Here is a 13,683-nt window from a genome sequence, read left to right as displayed (position 1 = left end):
TTATATATGGTATTATAATCATGGGGTCTGACCTAATGCAGATAAGCTTTAAAAGACAGGTGGACTGCGTGTGTGTGCGAGTGTGTGTGTGTGTGTGCGCGTGTGTGTGTGCGTGTGTGTGAGTGTGTCTGTGTATGTGTGTGTGTGTGTGTGAGTGTGTGTGTGTGTGTGTGTGTGTGTGTGTGAAGGGGCGTGTCCATAAAGGGATAATTGCTCTTCCTCCACTGCAGCTACATAAACTTCATCAACAGCTTCACCGGCTGATATCCGTGTCCGTCCTCCACGTGCGCACCGACAGCTCGGTCAGACCTGAATCCGCTTACCGGGACGATGACCGGGAATCAGTGGGGATATGGGAAAGAGGACGGTAAGAAAGATCTCCCAGCATCCAGACAGACTCCTTTATTACTGACACATATATTGGAGGCAATTAACCTTCTATATCCTCCAGTATAAATGTTTACTGTGGCTCTGTTTGGGTTGCGTGTCTCATCCAGAGGAGAGACTGAGAGGAGCAGCTCTGTTAATAAGAGATTAGCCTCATAATGCTTAAAGGGGATGGATGCCTGCTGTCACCTTAACCTGAATTTGCCCTGAGAGACATTTCACTGCATCAGTGTCAATTCAATACATGTGGCTCTACTTACTGTGCTACATGTGGATATCTTTTTTTTTTTAATTCATGAGGTCTTGATTTTATTATGATGGTCCCACCTGTAAGTTGTTGCTTTGGAAACAGACCTTGATCAGTTACTTAACTGAACTAAAGCTTTATTCTATTAATAGAGACTGCACCCACCTGTCCACATTCAGATCAATAATCAAAACTCACCTTTTTAGAACTGCTTTTAATGTGTGATTCATGTTGTGTTTTATGTATTATGGTGTCCTTGTTTATGATCATTTTAGCTTTGTAACGTGTCTTTGAGTTTCTTGAAAAGCACTATATAAATACAATTTATTATTATGCTTTATAAATAATGTAATTTCTTTGAAGTTGACCTATTGGGATTTTGTTTTAAAGTACATTTGATCTGTGGAAAGGGGTGGGATTAAATAAATTTATACTTCTTCTCACTCCTTTTCGAATATGTAAATCAAGGCATCAAGTGTTTGACAATTTATTTTTCTTATGCTTTTCATTGTATGTAAATACTAGTTTCTGACTGTCCACTTGTTGGTATGATCATTCTTTTTCTTTCTTTTTTCTTTTCTTTTTTTTGTATTCTACATGTTTGAAATACATTTTGAAATTAAATTAAATGAATCACCATAAGTTTCATAAGTGCAGTGCTGGGTGTATTGAAGCTGTAAAAATATATTCTTTTCTCTTCTATGATCTTTCAAGGTCCTACTGTGTGGCACAAAAACTACCCGGTTGCCCAGGGAGACCGTCAGTCTCCCATTGACATCGTCCCTCAACAGGCTTCACACGACTCCAGTCTGGGTCCCATTCTCCTCAACTACGATCTGTGTACCTCCATCAACATCGCCAACAACGGACACTCTGTTGTTGTGGAGTTTGAGGACTCGGATGACCGTTCAGGTGAGAAAAATTATTTATTTGCATTTACTTATAACTTAATAACTTAAAACACAAACAAACAAATGTTCTATTTTTAGATCTGCACAATCTACTTGGCTCTAGATGTGGTGAAAATAACAAACAGAAATGTGAATGGATAGTAATGTCTTGAGACGTCAGAGACTACAGTACGTGCATTGATGACCTATGACCGCATTAAAAGATTATTGACAGAGATCACAGTCCAGGGATAATCTGATATCTGTTGTCTTGCTGTGGAAGCAAGCGCTAAAAGTTTACTTTTAATAAACACATGTTTGAGAGGTGAGACTTGTTTTTTAGAAAAGTGCAAACCATGTGCATAAAAGCCCATAATCAAACAACAACAAAAACGCTGATTGTGCTGCAGGGAAGTGCAGCCAGCAGTTAACTGTATGAGCATCTGTCTGCTGGACAAGAGACATAATATCCTCAGGTGATCTCAATGCTTATTATGACCCTTTTTGCTTTTATCACTGGGTGGATGCATGTTAACCACCCTGTCATTAACATGAATGATAAGCTCAGAAATGTGGGGCTGTTTGGCTCAGACAGTTTCCACAGAGCAAGCACGTAGCTGTCACCCAAAGTAATTAATGAAGGAAGAGGCACTTCTCCACATAGTTCAAATGAAATCTCCTAAACCTGCTGTTGTCAGTTTGGTCTGGGTGTACAAATGACTATTCAGACATGACGGTGTTCTGTGTCACTGTTGTTTTGGTAAGAGAAGGAGGATAAAATAGATACACATTTCTATAAAGACAGATATACCACTATATTCAAGTAATACAAACTTTTAACAATATATCATATTAGGATCTCAAAGATCTGGCTCTGAATGTTAGAATAACTAACAATACAAGGATTACGTTAATTATAATTAATGCAGTTCTTTCCTCAGACAGTCATTAATGTTGGCATTGTCAAGGTCAGGATTTACTATTACCATTAACCACCTGATCAGTTATTTATCAGTGGCCCTCTACTAATCTCCTCATATTCTAGATAAAGAATTCGCATCACATTTTTGTAGTTAACAGATTGTCATGAAACAGATCACATTTATTTTTGTGGTTATCCTATACATCTATATTATAAGATGGAACAGAGGAGTGTCTTTGCTCTTTGTGCCATTCATGCCGAACTAATGTGACCTGGCCCGTTTGTCAGAAGGATGTCAGCAGCATCACAATGAATAACCGTCAGATTAGACCGGTGTTCATACCCAGCAATGCCAGCCATAGGCTCTGAAAACAGTCTGGACTATTCTGATAATAGACTGAATGCCATTATGACATAAATTATATTAAACAAGCACTAGGCGATATGGCCAGAATCTTCGATTTCAAGGTTATTTCATATAACGATATATATCACGATATAACATGTTTTCTGGTAGGTCAATAAATAAATAGTCTATATGAAATAACATGGTAAAAGCTATGTCTGTATACTCTGTGAATTGACAAATGAAAAGTACGGAGTATTTTATCATTTAATTAAGAACTTTAGTGCAAAATGAACACAATGGTTTCAAGTGAAATTTATAGAGGAAAAAAAAATTAAATGGTATACAGTATACACAATATACTGACTGTTTGCATGCATGCACACAAATGAAGAGCAATTAGATTAAGACAATAGTTTGATTTATCTGAGTTTGATCAGATTTTCTGAGAAATTTGAGTTGGTATTGCTTGTTATTATCAATTTAGATGACATGATTGTGTATCACGATATACCTATACTGTCTATGTTTTCATAGACAATACATTATCATATTGAATTATCGCCCAGCCCTGTATTAAAGCTTCTATTCATCCTTGTTGGTTAGTGGACCTCAATGTAAAGCTAAACCGAGCTAATGGTAGCTTTAACGTTGCTTTATTTAGCATAGGATTGGCTATTTGTGTCTCAGACCTAAAGCTTGTGCCACAAAGCTCGAATGATAGATTTGTTGGTAAAGCATGCGGCCTTTCTGTTGGTGCTCATGACTAATAAAGTATGCTGGGTGTTACCAGGTTGGCTCTTCCTGCAGTGAAGCTGTTTGGATGATGCTGCACACAGGATGCTCTGCTGGAAACCAGTTTAACGCCCACAGACCGTAGGGGTGTGTGCATGTGTGTGAATGCTGAACCTTTTTCATTTTATTTATTTATTGTTTTATATCCCGTCCAATACAGTGATCCGGGGAGGCCCCCTTGACAACCCCTACAGGCTGAAACAGTTTCACTTCCACTGGGGCGGAAAGGGCTGCCATGGCTCTGAGCACACTGTAGCAGGAAACAGCTATGCTTCTGAGGTCAGTGTCTGAGTACTTCAGTGTGTTGTACGGTATATGTGGTAACTAGGGCTGTCAAAGGTAACGCGATAATAACGCATTAACTTGCATTCGTTTAACGCCACTAATTTCTTAAACGCATTAACGCAATCGATCTTCCGGAGGTTGTAGCAGGCTCAGTTTTAAAACTGAAGTGAAGATACTGGCATCATATGAAACTAGAAAACTTAAAGAATCATTGGTATCAACCATGTCATACTAGCATAAGGGAGGTTAAATAACGCTCCTTACGCTAAATTTTGGTGAGGAAAAACTGGCATGGCCATTTTCAAAGGGGTCCCTTGACCTCTGACCTCAAGATATGTGAATGAAAATGGGTTCTATTGGTACCCACGAGTCTCCCCTTTACAGACATGCCCACTTTATGATAATCACATGCTGTTTGGGGCAAGTCATAGTCAAGTCAGCACACTGACACACTGACAGCTGTTGTTACCTGTTGGGCTGCAGTTTGCCATGTTAAGATTTGAGCATATTTTTTTATGCTAAATGCAGTACCTGTGAGGGTTTCTGGACAATATTTGTAATTTTTTTTGTGTTGTTAATTGATTTATAATAATGAATATATACATACATTTGTATAAAGCAAGTATATTTGCCCACTCCAATGTTGATGAGAGTATTAAATACTTGACAAATCTCTCTTTAAGGTACATTTTGAACAGATAAAAAATGTGTGATCAATCATGCGATTAATCACGATCAAATATTTAATCAATTGACAGCCCTAGTGGTAACATATTTTGGAATGAAATAAAATCAACAGCTTTGATGCTAAAGATTACCAGTATTTTCCATCTGCGTATCAATGTCTTGTGATTTTAATATATTTAACTATAAAGCCATTTCTGTTTCTGTTTTTCTTTCTTTCTCTCCTCCAGCTTCATCTAGTTCACTGGAATGCTGTCAAGTACAAGACGTTTGGGGAGGCGGCGACAGCTCCTGACGGCCTCGCTGTCCTCGGCATCTTTTTAGAAGTAAGATGTTTCTCTTAAGTGCAATCCCATTTTCTGTTTTTTTAGGTCATGGCTTCTTGAACAGAAGAAAAGGGCAGAATGATATGTTGTAGTCCAGCAATTCATTCAGAATTTATCTTCACTTCTTCTTTTACTACAATTCTTTTGCACCACTGGCATTATTTCTGTGTGCATACAACCATTTCTGCATAGCATGGTTAACAGACTGAATTACTATTTTGTTTTACTTCACATTTTGAATCACAGGATAAAAGACTAAGATGTGGGCGGTGAATTCAAAAGGTTGTAGAAGTTGTGAGAGAAAAGTGATTAGTCACAAAGCTGCGTTCAGTTGTGTTTAGCTGAAAATCTGTTATGATAGTGAGTAATTGCTCCTTACACCAGTGTTGTGGTGCTGTAATGTTTTGATATGTCAGCTCCACCAAAAATGAACATTTGTGAGATTTTATATAAAGACTTGATATGGATTCCCTCCAAAAGTCTCAAATGAATTTCAAAAACACTCTCATCTGTTACGTAAGACAGGTGACGACCACCGATGGCTCCACGTGATAACAGATGCTCTGTTCACGGTGAAGTTTAAAGTGAGTACTATGTCACTGGAATTTATTACATGTAATATTCATGTGGTTTATGACCTGCTCTCAGCATAATTGCAGTAACATAAAAGCTGCGGTGTTTTCATTATAGGGCAGCGTCACAGATTTCAAAGGTTTCAACCCCAAGTGCCTCCTGCCCAGCAGCCTCCACTACTGGACCTACCTAGGCTCTCTGACCACGCCCCCGCTGCACGAGAGCGTCATCTGGATCGTCGTGAAAGACCCAATCGTAGTGTCTGAAAAACAGGTGTGTGTGTGTTGCAAACATCTTCATTTGAGTTGGGCTGCAACTAATCATTATTTTCATTGTTGATTAATATGTCGATTATTTTCTCTTTTAGGTGTTTGGTCTATAAAATGTCAGAATATGGTGAAAAATGTTGATCAGTGTTTTCTTAAGCCCAAGATGACGTCCTCAAATGTCTCGTTTTGTCCACAACTCAAAGATATTCAGTTTACTGTCATAGAGGAATAAAGAAACCAGAAAATATTCACATTTAAGAAGCTGGAATCAGAGAATTTGGACTTGATTTTTCTTAAAAAATTACTCAAACCAATAAATCAATTATCAAAATAGTTTGTGATTAATTTATTAGTCAACAACTAATTGATTAATCGTTGCAGCGCTAACTTTGACCACAATATATGCCAGATTTCCAACACTGTAGTAGTTATTTATTATTCCAGGTCATGTGATACAGCCATTCGTACACGGCATTAACCCCAATCCGGTAGTGGGCAACCTCTCTGGCACAAGATCTATAGTTTCTTTGAAACTATAGATCCCTAGTTTTCCTTCCTCTTAACTAGATCTACCATCGCTGCTTAAAAAGAGGCAATTATAGAACTAGAAGTATAAAAGCCAAGCATCTCTTATTCATAATGAATGAAAGAAAGATATATCAAACAGATATTCGTATCTGAAATGAGACAATGACATGATTTTAAACAAAACCGTCTTTATATTTTCTTGATTCCCAACTGCACATGGATGTACATGTATGTACTCTAAATAGTTTTCCTGATTGCTTTCATATATTTGTTGTAGCCAATGATCTGCACTAGAGCTGCAATGATTAATCAATTAGTTGTCAACTATTAAATTAATTGCCAACTATTTTGACAATCGATTAATCGGTTTGATTAATTTTTTTAAGAAAACATAAAGTCAAAATTCTCTGGTTGCAGCTTCTTAAATGTGAATATTTTCTGGTTTCTTTACTCCTCTATGACAGTAAACTGAATATCTTTGAGTTGTGGACAAAACAAGACATTTGAGGATGTCATCTTGGGCTTAAGGAAACACTGATTGACATTTTCCCCCATTTTATAGACCAAACAACTAATCAATTAATTGAGAAAATAATCTACAGATTAATCGACGATGAAAACAATCGTTAGTTGCAGCCCTAATCTGCACCCATATTTCTCTGATCTTTTCTCAAAATGTACAGTTTTTTTAAATGTATAGGAGACTGAATTTACTTATTTGATTTAAATAACACAACTGCACCCAGTTATACCTGGAGACAGAACTTGTATCTGTAGGTCAGTGTGGAGCTCAAAGCGTTGATGCTGCAGTCGATTAGTCAGTTGTGACGTCCATGTTCCCTGACCTGCATAATGTTGGGCTATGCTCTGCTAGGCTGCAAGGAGCCACTGCCTTTGTTGTCAAACCAAAGTTGAGCATCACTGGATCAGTATGTCAGGTTTGAGTAGTAGTGGGGTTTACCTCTATGCTGTAGCTTGTCCAAACATTGACTAAGTCTGATGCTATATTTAGAGGTACGGACAAGAGCGAGCATCATTCATGGGGGATGCTGTGTTGAGGGTTGACTTGTTTTTATCCACCCCTCTAAGCACTGAGTTTAATCAGAAAGTTTGGGTCTGGTAACCCCAGGTTGCTGACAAGTTAAGCTGACTGACCGGACGTCTGCAGCCTTCCAGGTCCCCCTGTGAGACGGCCCCGTGGCGACTGCTGCCAGCCTCTGGATTATACTCGTACACTTTGCTGATCTTTTCTGGTCTAGTTCCCCATGTTTAACTCCAGTGACTGTACATGAGGAATCGGGAGTTTTAATGACGGTGGCACCTCGGGGTGCAGCCGTGAGCGAGCGGTCTGTCTGTAAACCCATGTGTAGCTGAGGGTGAGGCTTAAGCTAGGCAACTGGCCTCACAACCTGTGACTCCAGTCTCAAGCCTTTGATCCCCTCCAGCTGATTATCCTGATGGATGGATGGATGGCTGGATGTTTGCAGGGCTTTAATTGAGAAATGCTTGCATGGAGACCCAGCAGGGAAAAGCCCTTATATAACAGGGTATTATTTTGTTTTTAATTTTCACTCATAAGGGAAATACCAAAAAAGAGGGTAGGATGTGTGGCACTTTTAAAAGTGGCATGAATAATTCTGGTAATATTCAATATAGTAGGTAGGTTGGTTTTGGTCTTTTAACAGTGATTTGTTGACAATAACACAAAATATCCCCAGCTGTATCCTTTTTAAAGTGCTTATAGAGCCTGTTTAACAAAATAAATTCAACTTCTTTGCAAAAAATATTAAGAGAAAAGTCTGTCTTTCTGTCTCTCCCGATGCAGCTGGGCAAGTTCAGAACGCTTATGTTCTCCGGAGAGGAAGAGGATCAGAGAACGCGCATGGAAAACAACTTCAGGACTCCCCAGCTTCTCAAAGGCAGGAAAGTGCGTTCCTCCAATTAATGAGACCCCGAGAGATCTGAAGTCGTAGACAACAACACAAGCTCTTTTAGACAGTGACAGTGAATGCATTAATTTGATTGTACTTTCTTTTTTACCTCATGGTAGCTTGTCCTGAGGATTTCTGATTTACTTTGTACAGAATAGTAATCCTCATCACTGCCATGTGTCCCTCGACTGGTCAGAAGCTTCAGTGGCAGAGGAAGGAATCAGGTTTTGAATGATTTAGGGAGAAATTAAAGGGATGTTATGAAGCAATATAATATTAACTCTTTGCAAGGTTGTTATTTGACTAATATGTGCTATTATTATAACAAACTATATATTAATGAAGATTCAAAAAAAAGAGAACAAGCTGTTGCTTGTAAGGTGCTATTATACAGTATGTAAGTCTGTGTACCCGTGCAGTGTGTTTCTGGTATCACAGCACTCTGCCGTCTGCAGATTCGCGGCCTCCTGACTGATCCCGATTGATCCCCGTTGATCCAGCCTATTGCTGGTGGATTCCCAATCCATGTGGCCACAGATCCCGTCCAGTCCCAACAATCCCAGCTGAAGATGGAATTGGATTAGCGCTATGTTTGCTTTAACTGCTGTTTGGCCGTGACGTATAGGGCATGGAAGTCTCAGGTCCTTTTAGAGCTCAAGAGATTATTATTTTTAACATGCTCTTCAGATTGAACAAAAACTTGTGTTCATAGCTATTTCTCATTTGGGATTTATTATTTATAACTCCAGCTGCCCTAACAACAAGGAGCCAATGAATTAAATATTTCAATCAAACTCTGAATCTGCATCCTGCCTGAAGTGTTGTAGTGTTTCTACTATGCAGGAGGTGATGCACGCTGTTAAGTCCAGTATGGAAATGCCTGACCGAGGCCCCGGTGTCTCCCTTGGGAGAGTTATGGCAGCTTTGTGTAACGCTGGTACTTATTTAGATGGACTTGGATTTTACCAATACGGAGGTATGACGGGTATGAGCTGATTTTTGTTCCCATACATCAAAATGCACACATGAATGACACGTCAGTTATGATTGTTTTATGTGAAAGAACATTAAAATTGTAATTTAAGGGTGGTTTGAATATTTTGTAATGCATTCAAAAATCTTGTGATGTTTTCTGAACAAAATAAAATTCAATGTAACTTTTGTTTTACAGTGTTTTCTTATATATTCTTACAGTAAGAGTAATATTTACATATACAGAAACAAGAGTCTTTCTGTACTTGATGATTTGGGATAATCAAGCTTTTGCTTCTGCTCTAAACTAAGCACTGCACATTTCTGGTCTTGTATTCGGTGTTTCCAAAAAAGACAAATGGCAAACTTCAGGTTGTTGACAGAAGAGAACAAGCATTGTTCACGTTCTTTATTTAAGCTGCAATAACTGGATCTTGTACCTGGTGTCTACAATAGGTTTTTGGACAGAGGAGCCATTCATGCAAATGTTTAAACTCTCTCACTGATCACAAGTAGCAACACTGGGTTCAAGGTAATCAGTATCCAGGTAGTAGCCTGGAGGAATGACGGACTGTGATCACAGTCAATTATTTACCAGCTGTGTTCATTGAGCCAGTTTTATTTAGCCCTTAAATTCAGCAGGTTTTAGAGTGTTTATATTACCAATAGACTCATATTGTAATAAATGTGGAGAGAGGCCATTACACCCGTACATGTGTTTCTGTCTTGGTTTTCTGAATGGGACCAACACATAAAGAATGTCTTTGTATCAATCTTTTTTTTTTATATAAATATATATAAATAAAGTAGATACACTGATTCTCATTTAACTCTGACCCTCTTAAACAAGATGCTGTAAGTTCATCCAGAGACACACAAACAACTTTCTGTGAGTTAATATTTTAATGTGATTGCTATTCACATTTGGATTTACTAAGGAAACTCTAAGAAACAATCAAATGTTAACATGTAATTTTTGCTATCCAGTTACATTCACTCTCTCACTTCAACATGTGGCTATGATATTTGTCCAGCAGATGGCATGATGGAGGTCTGTTTGCAGACTAAAAACTTAGATTGTGTATTCTTATTAGGGCTGCCAATCAATTAAAATATTTAATTGCGATTAATCACATGATTGTCCACAGCTAATCATGATTAACTGCACATTAATCCCATTTTTATCTGTTCAAAATGTACCTTAAAGGGAGATTTGTCAAGTATTTAATACTCTTATCAACATGGGAGTGGGCAAATATGTTTGCTTTATTCAAATGCATGTATATATTTATTATTGGAAATCAATTAACACAAAACAATGACAACTATTGTCCAGAAACCCTCACAGGTACTGCATTTTACCATAAAAAATATGCTCAAATCATAACATGGCAAACTGAAGCCCAACAGGCAACAACATCTGTCAGTGTGTCAGTGTGCTGACTTGACTATGACTTGCCCCAAACTGCATGTGATTATCATAAAGTGGGCATGTCTGTAAAGGGGAGACTCGTGGGTACCCATAGAACCCATTTTCATTCACATATCTTGAGGTCAGAGGTTAAGGGACCCCCTTTGAAAATGGCCATGTCAGTTTTTTCTTACCAAAATTTAGCACAAGTTCGGCGCGTTATTTAGCCTCCTTCCCAACAAGTTAGTATGACATGTTTGGTACCAATGGATTCCTTAGGTTTTCTAGTTTAATATGAAGCCAGTATCTTCCTCTATACTCTAAATTCTCAATGAATTTGTGTTAACAAGTTATTATCGCGTTAACTTTGACAGCCCTAATTATTATACTTGTGGAATTTGAATTAGATTTACAGATGATAATTAACAATTAATAAACAAAATAGTTTAACTGAAATGGAGATTAGTTTATTTAATTTAACAGATTTAAGATCAGCAAGGTCTGTTTAAGGCTGGATTGTGATGAAAAAAAAGGTACTAATAGTCGCCTATAACTCTGAACTAGAGTGAGTTTTTAAAAACGGGGCCCAGATGTAACACAAGGAAACCACAGAATACAGATTTACATGTAAATAAAACAGAATAAGACACAATTTATTCAATAACGGTTCCAACACATTGAACAGATGAAAATTTACTGTATTTACACTTTTATACTGGACTTGGGTTTTCTGTGCTGACATTTTGACATCTATTTTCTTTCACAGACAAATGTTTAATTACATTTTCAGGTTTCTTATGATGATGTTTTTGTGTCATTTACACAACTAATTCAGCTTGTATACTGTCGGTCTCCCTGTAGGTGGCAGCATCTACCGTCTGTTGTATCACATGCAGCGCTCCTTTTACCAGACACAAAGGATTTAATTTAAAAAAGTAAAAATAAACCACAGACAGCATCTTGGATACATGGAAATGGCTTCATGTGAAAATGATGTATTTCATAGAAAATGTCTGACTACAGCAGAAACACATATCCTACATCATATTGTTTGCTATCAGTAACACTTGACCTTGTCTTTGTCCGTCCTCCATGTCACTATGTCAGTATTGTTTGAATCAAGAGGGTGCATTACATTACCGTCTGGTTTCATTTCCATCTAATTGCTGATGTCTGTGGAAAAATTCAGCGTCAGGTTAATGAATAAAGAATGAAAGTGGGTGTGCGTGAAGTATATTTAACACATATTCTCAAATAATCCTTCCGAAATAGCATCAGGGAGCTTTATTGAGACTGAGAATACCTGAGCGGGCACATCATCCTCAGCCACAATCGATGTGCCATGTAACATGATATTGCAGTCCGGCCTCAGAAATAGAGTCAGTCACACGTATTTTTAGCATCAGGATATCTACTTGCTTGTTGTAGTGATTTTTCCCAGACACAGCAACATCTGAGCAACTTATGAAATACAAACCTGCATGCGGGACAAATGAGCAGCGGAAAAAGTCGCTGGTTGGACAGAAAAATTAAGTTATTCAGAGAAACATGTTAAATGATGAGAGTAACATATGAATGACTGCATGGAGACTTTACTTTCCTCCTGTTGCCAAACCATCAGTGTTTTATCTATGCCAAACATGTACGTCTAAACATGTATGCAACTCAAACTTTTTACAAACATAAAGTTAAACTAAGGTTACTAATATACTGTACGCATACATATTAACCAATCTCTCAATAACATAGTATTCCTTTAAAGAGGCACGCCACTGTTTTTACACCTCTTAGTCAGTTCACCAGTCAAGAACAGTAATATTCAGCCCGTGAAAACAGATGAAAAATGTGTTCTTTGGCTCTGGAGGGGCTTTGTTAAGGCTGACAAAAGTGCTCACAATTTAAAAATAAAAATTCATATTTACATTACAAGTAAAGGCCCTGTATTCAAAATATTACTTAAGCAAAATGACATGAGTATTATCAAATAGTGTACTCAAAGTATCAGAAGTAAAAGTACTGTGGGGAAATGGCTCTCGTCAGTGTTATATCATTATCTACATACTTTATCACTCGGTTATCTACATACTGTATCACTCAGTTGTTTTTAGTGATGCATTAATGCGTGAGCAGCGTTTTATGCTGCAGCTGGTTGCAGGACTAGATTAACCTATAGCAATGCATAAATAGGTTTAGTATTAAATACAAATTTGTTATTAAGTTATTGAATTTTAATAACTTAATCTGCAAAGTAACTAGTAACTATAGCTGTTAAATAAATGTAATATATCTGCGATGCGATAGATTAGGAGTACAGTATCATAAAATAAGTACAAATACCTCGAAATTGTACTTAAGAACAGTACTTGAGTAAATAATTAAATTCTACCACTGCTGAGGGCATGAAGTTTGAAAGATGAAGGTATTTAGAGGACAGAAGGGGACAGAGAGCTACAGGAATGAGTCCTAAAACCTGGAAATGAGTTAGCATTTTAGCACTTCTGGTTCCCTCGTCTGGAAGTCTATGCATTTTTCGGTTAGAAGCCTGAATAAGGTCTGTGATTAACATATATTAACGTTTTGTTCTATGATATAAAATACACAAGTAAATACCCCACTTGTGAATTTTGAAGCTTTTACGTGTCCTAAAAAAGATGGTTGCTAACAAGTGGCTAAATAAGACTACAAGACGTGTCATCACGCCGACTCGTCCGCCTTTACAGCCTCGTTGTGTATACTCACGTTCATGCGACCGTCGTGTAGTTTGTTTATATCCTAACGTTAGCTTTTTACTTCTAGTGATTGCATTCACACTTCAAGAAATAATAAGTGGTGTTCATTTGTAAAGATTATCTTACAAAACAAAATGTGTAAGTATCATAAATGTTTGTTTGCCACAGAGCTTATTTTCTGCAATAATCCAAAACCCAATGGAAAAATCCCATTGGCTTGTTGTCTAGGGAACCCAGGGTGATGCTTACTTCCGGGGTTGGCCTACAAAAATCTGTTGTCCCTGCAGCGCTCTGTTGGGAAAGATGTTTCAGACGACACTGAGAGCTCTCAGAGGAATATTCTGAGTAAATGGGTACATTTTCTGTTAAAGAACTGGGAACACTACAA

At 37.7% G+C, this 13,683-nt stretch overlaps 1 protein-coding gene across 2 annotated transcripts; it reads left to right on the top strand.

Moving 5' to 3' along the window:
* The first annotated feature begins 213 nt into the window (after window positions 1-213).
* On the top strand, window positions 214-9,362 carry ca7 (carbonic anhydrase VII). Of its 2 annotated transcripts, none has more exons than XM_074615264.1 (7): window positions 214-367; window positions 1,349-1,546; window positions 3,748-3,866; window positions 4,787-4,882; window positions 5,404-5,466; window positions 5,573-5,728; window positions 8,078-9,362. In XM_074615264.1, the coding sequence occupies exons 1-7, from the start codon at window positions 331-333 to the stop codon at window positions 8,195-8,197; spliced, it is 789 nt and encodes a 262-aa protein (XP_074471365.1). In that variant the 5' UTR covers window positions 214-330; the 3' UTR covers window positions 8,198-9,362. The 2 variants fall into 2 exon arrangements, with proteins under 2 accessions (XP_074471365.1, XP_074471374.1); XM_074615273.1 differs by lacking the exon at window positions 8,078-9,362 and adding an exon at window positions 7,421-8,020.
* The last annotated feature ends 4,321 nt before the right edge of the window (window positions 9,363-13,683 follow it).

This window comes from Sebastes fasciatus, chromosome 2 (assembly GCF_043250625.1).
Source record: "Sebastes fasciatus isolate fSebFas1 chromosome 2, fSebFas1.pri, whole genome shotgun sequence".
NCBI lineage: Eukaryota > Metazoa > Chordata > Actinopteri > Perciformes > Sebastidae > Sebastes > Sebastes fasciatus.
The sequence above is the reverse complement of the archived record's forward strand: the minus strand, read 5'-3'. Positions and strand labels throughout refer to the sequence as shown.

Coding starts and splice junctions, on each gene's coding strand:
- ca7 (XM_074615264.1), top strand. CDS start 331: ATGACCGGGAATCAGTGGGGATATGGGAAAGAGGACG. Junction 1,547..3,747: donor GGACTCGGATGACCGTTCAG/GTGAGAAAAATT, acceptor CGTCCAATACAG/TGATCCGGGGAGGCCCCCTT. Junction 4,883..5,403: donor TCCTCGGCATCTTTTTAGAA/GTAAGATGTTTC, acceptor CTGTTACGTAAG/ACAGGTGACGACCACCGATG.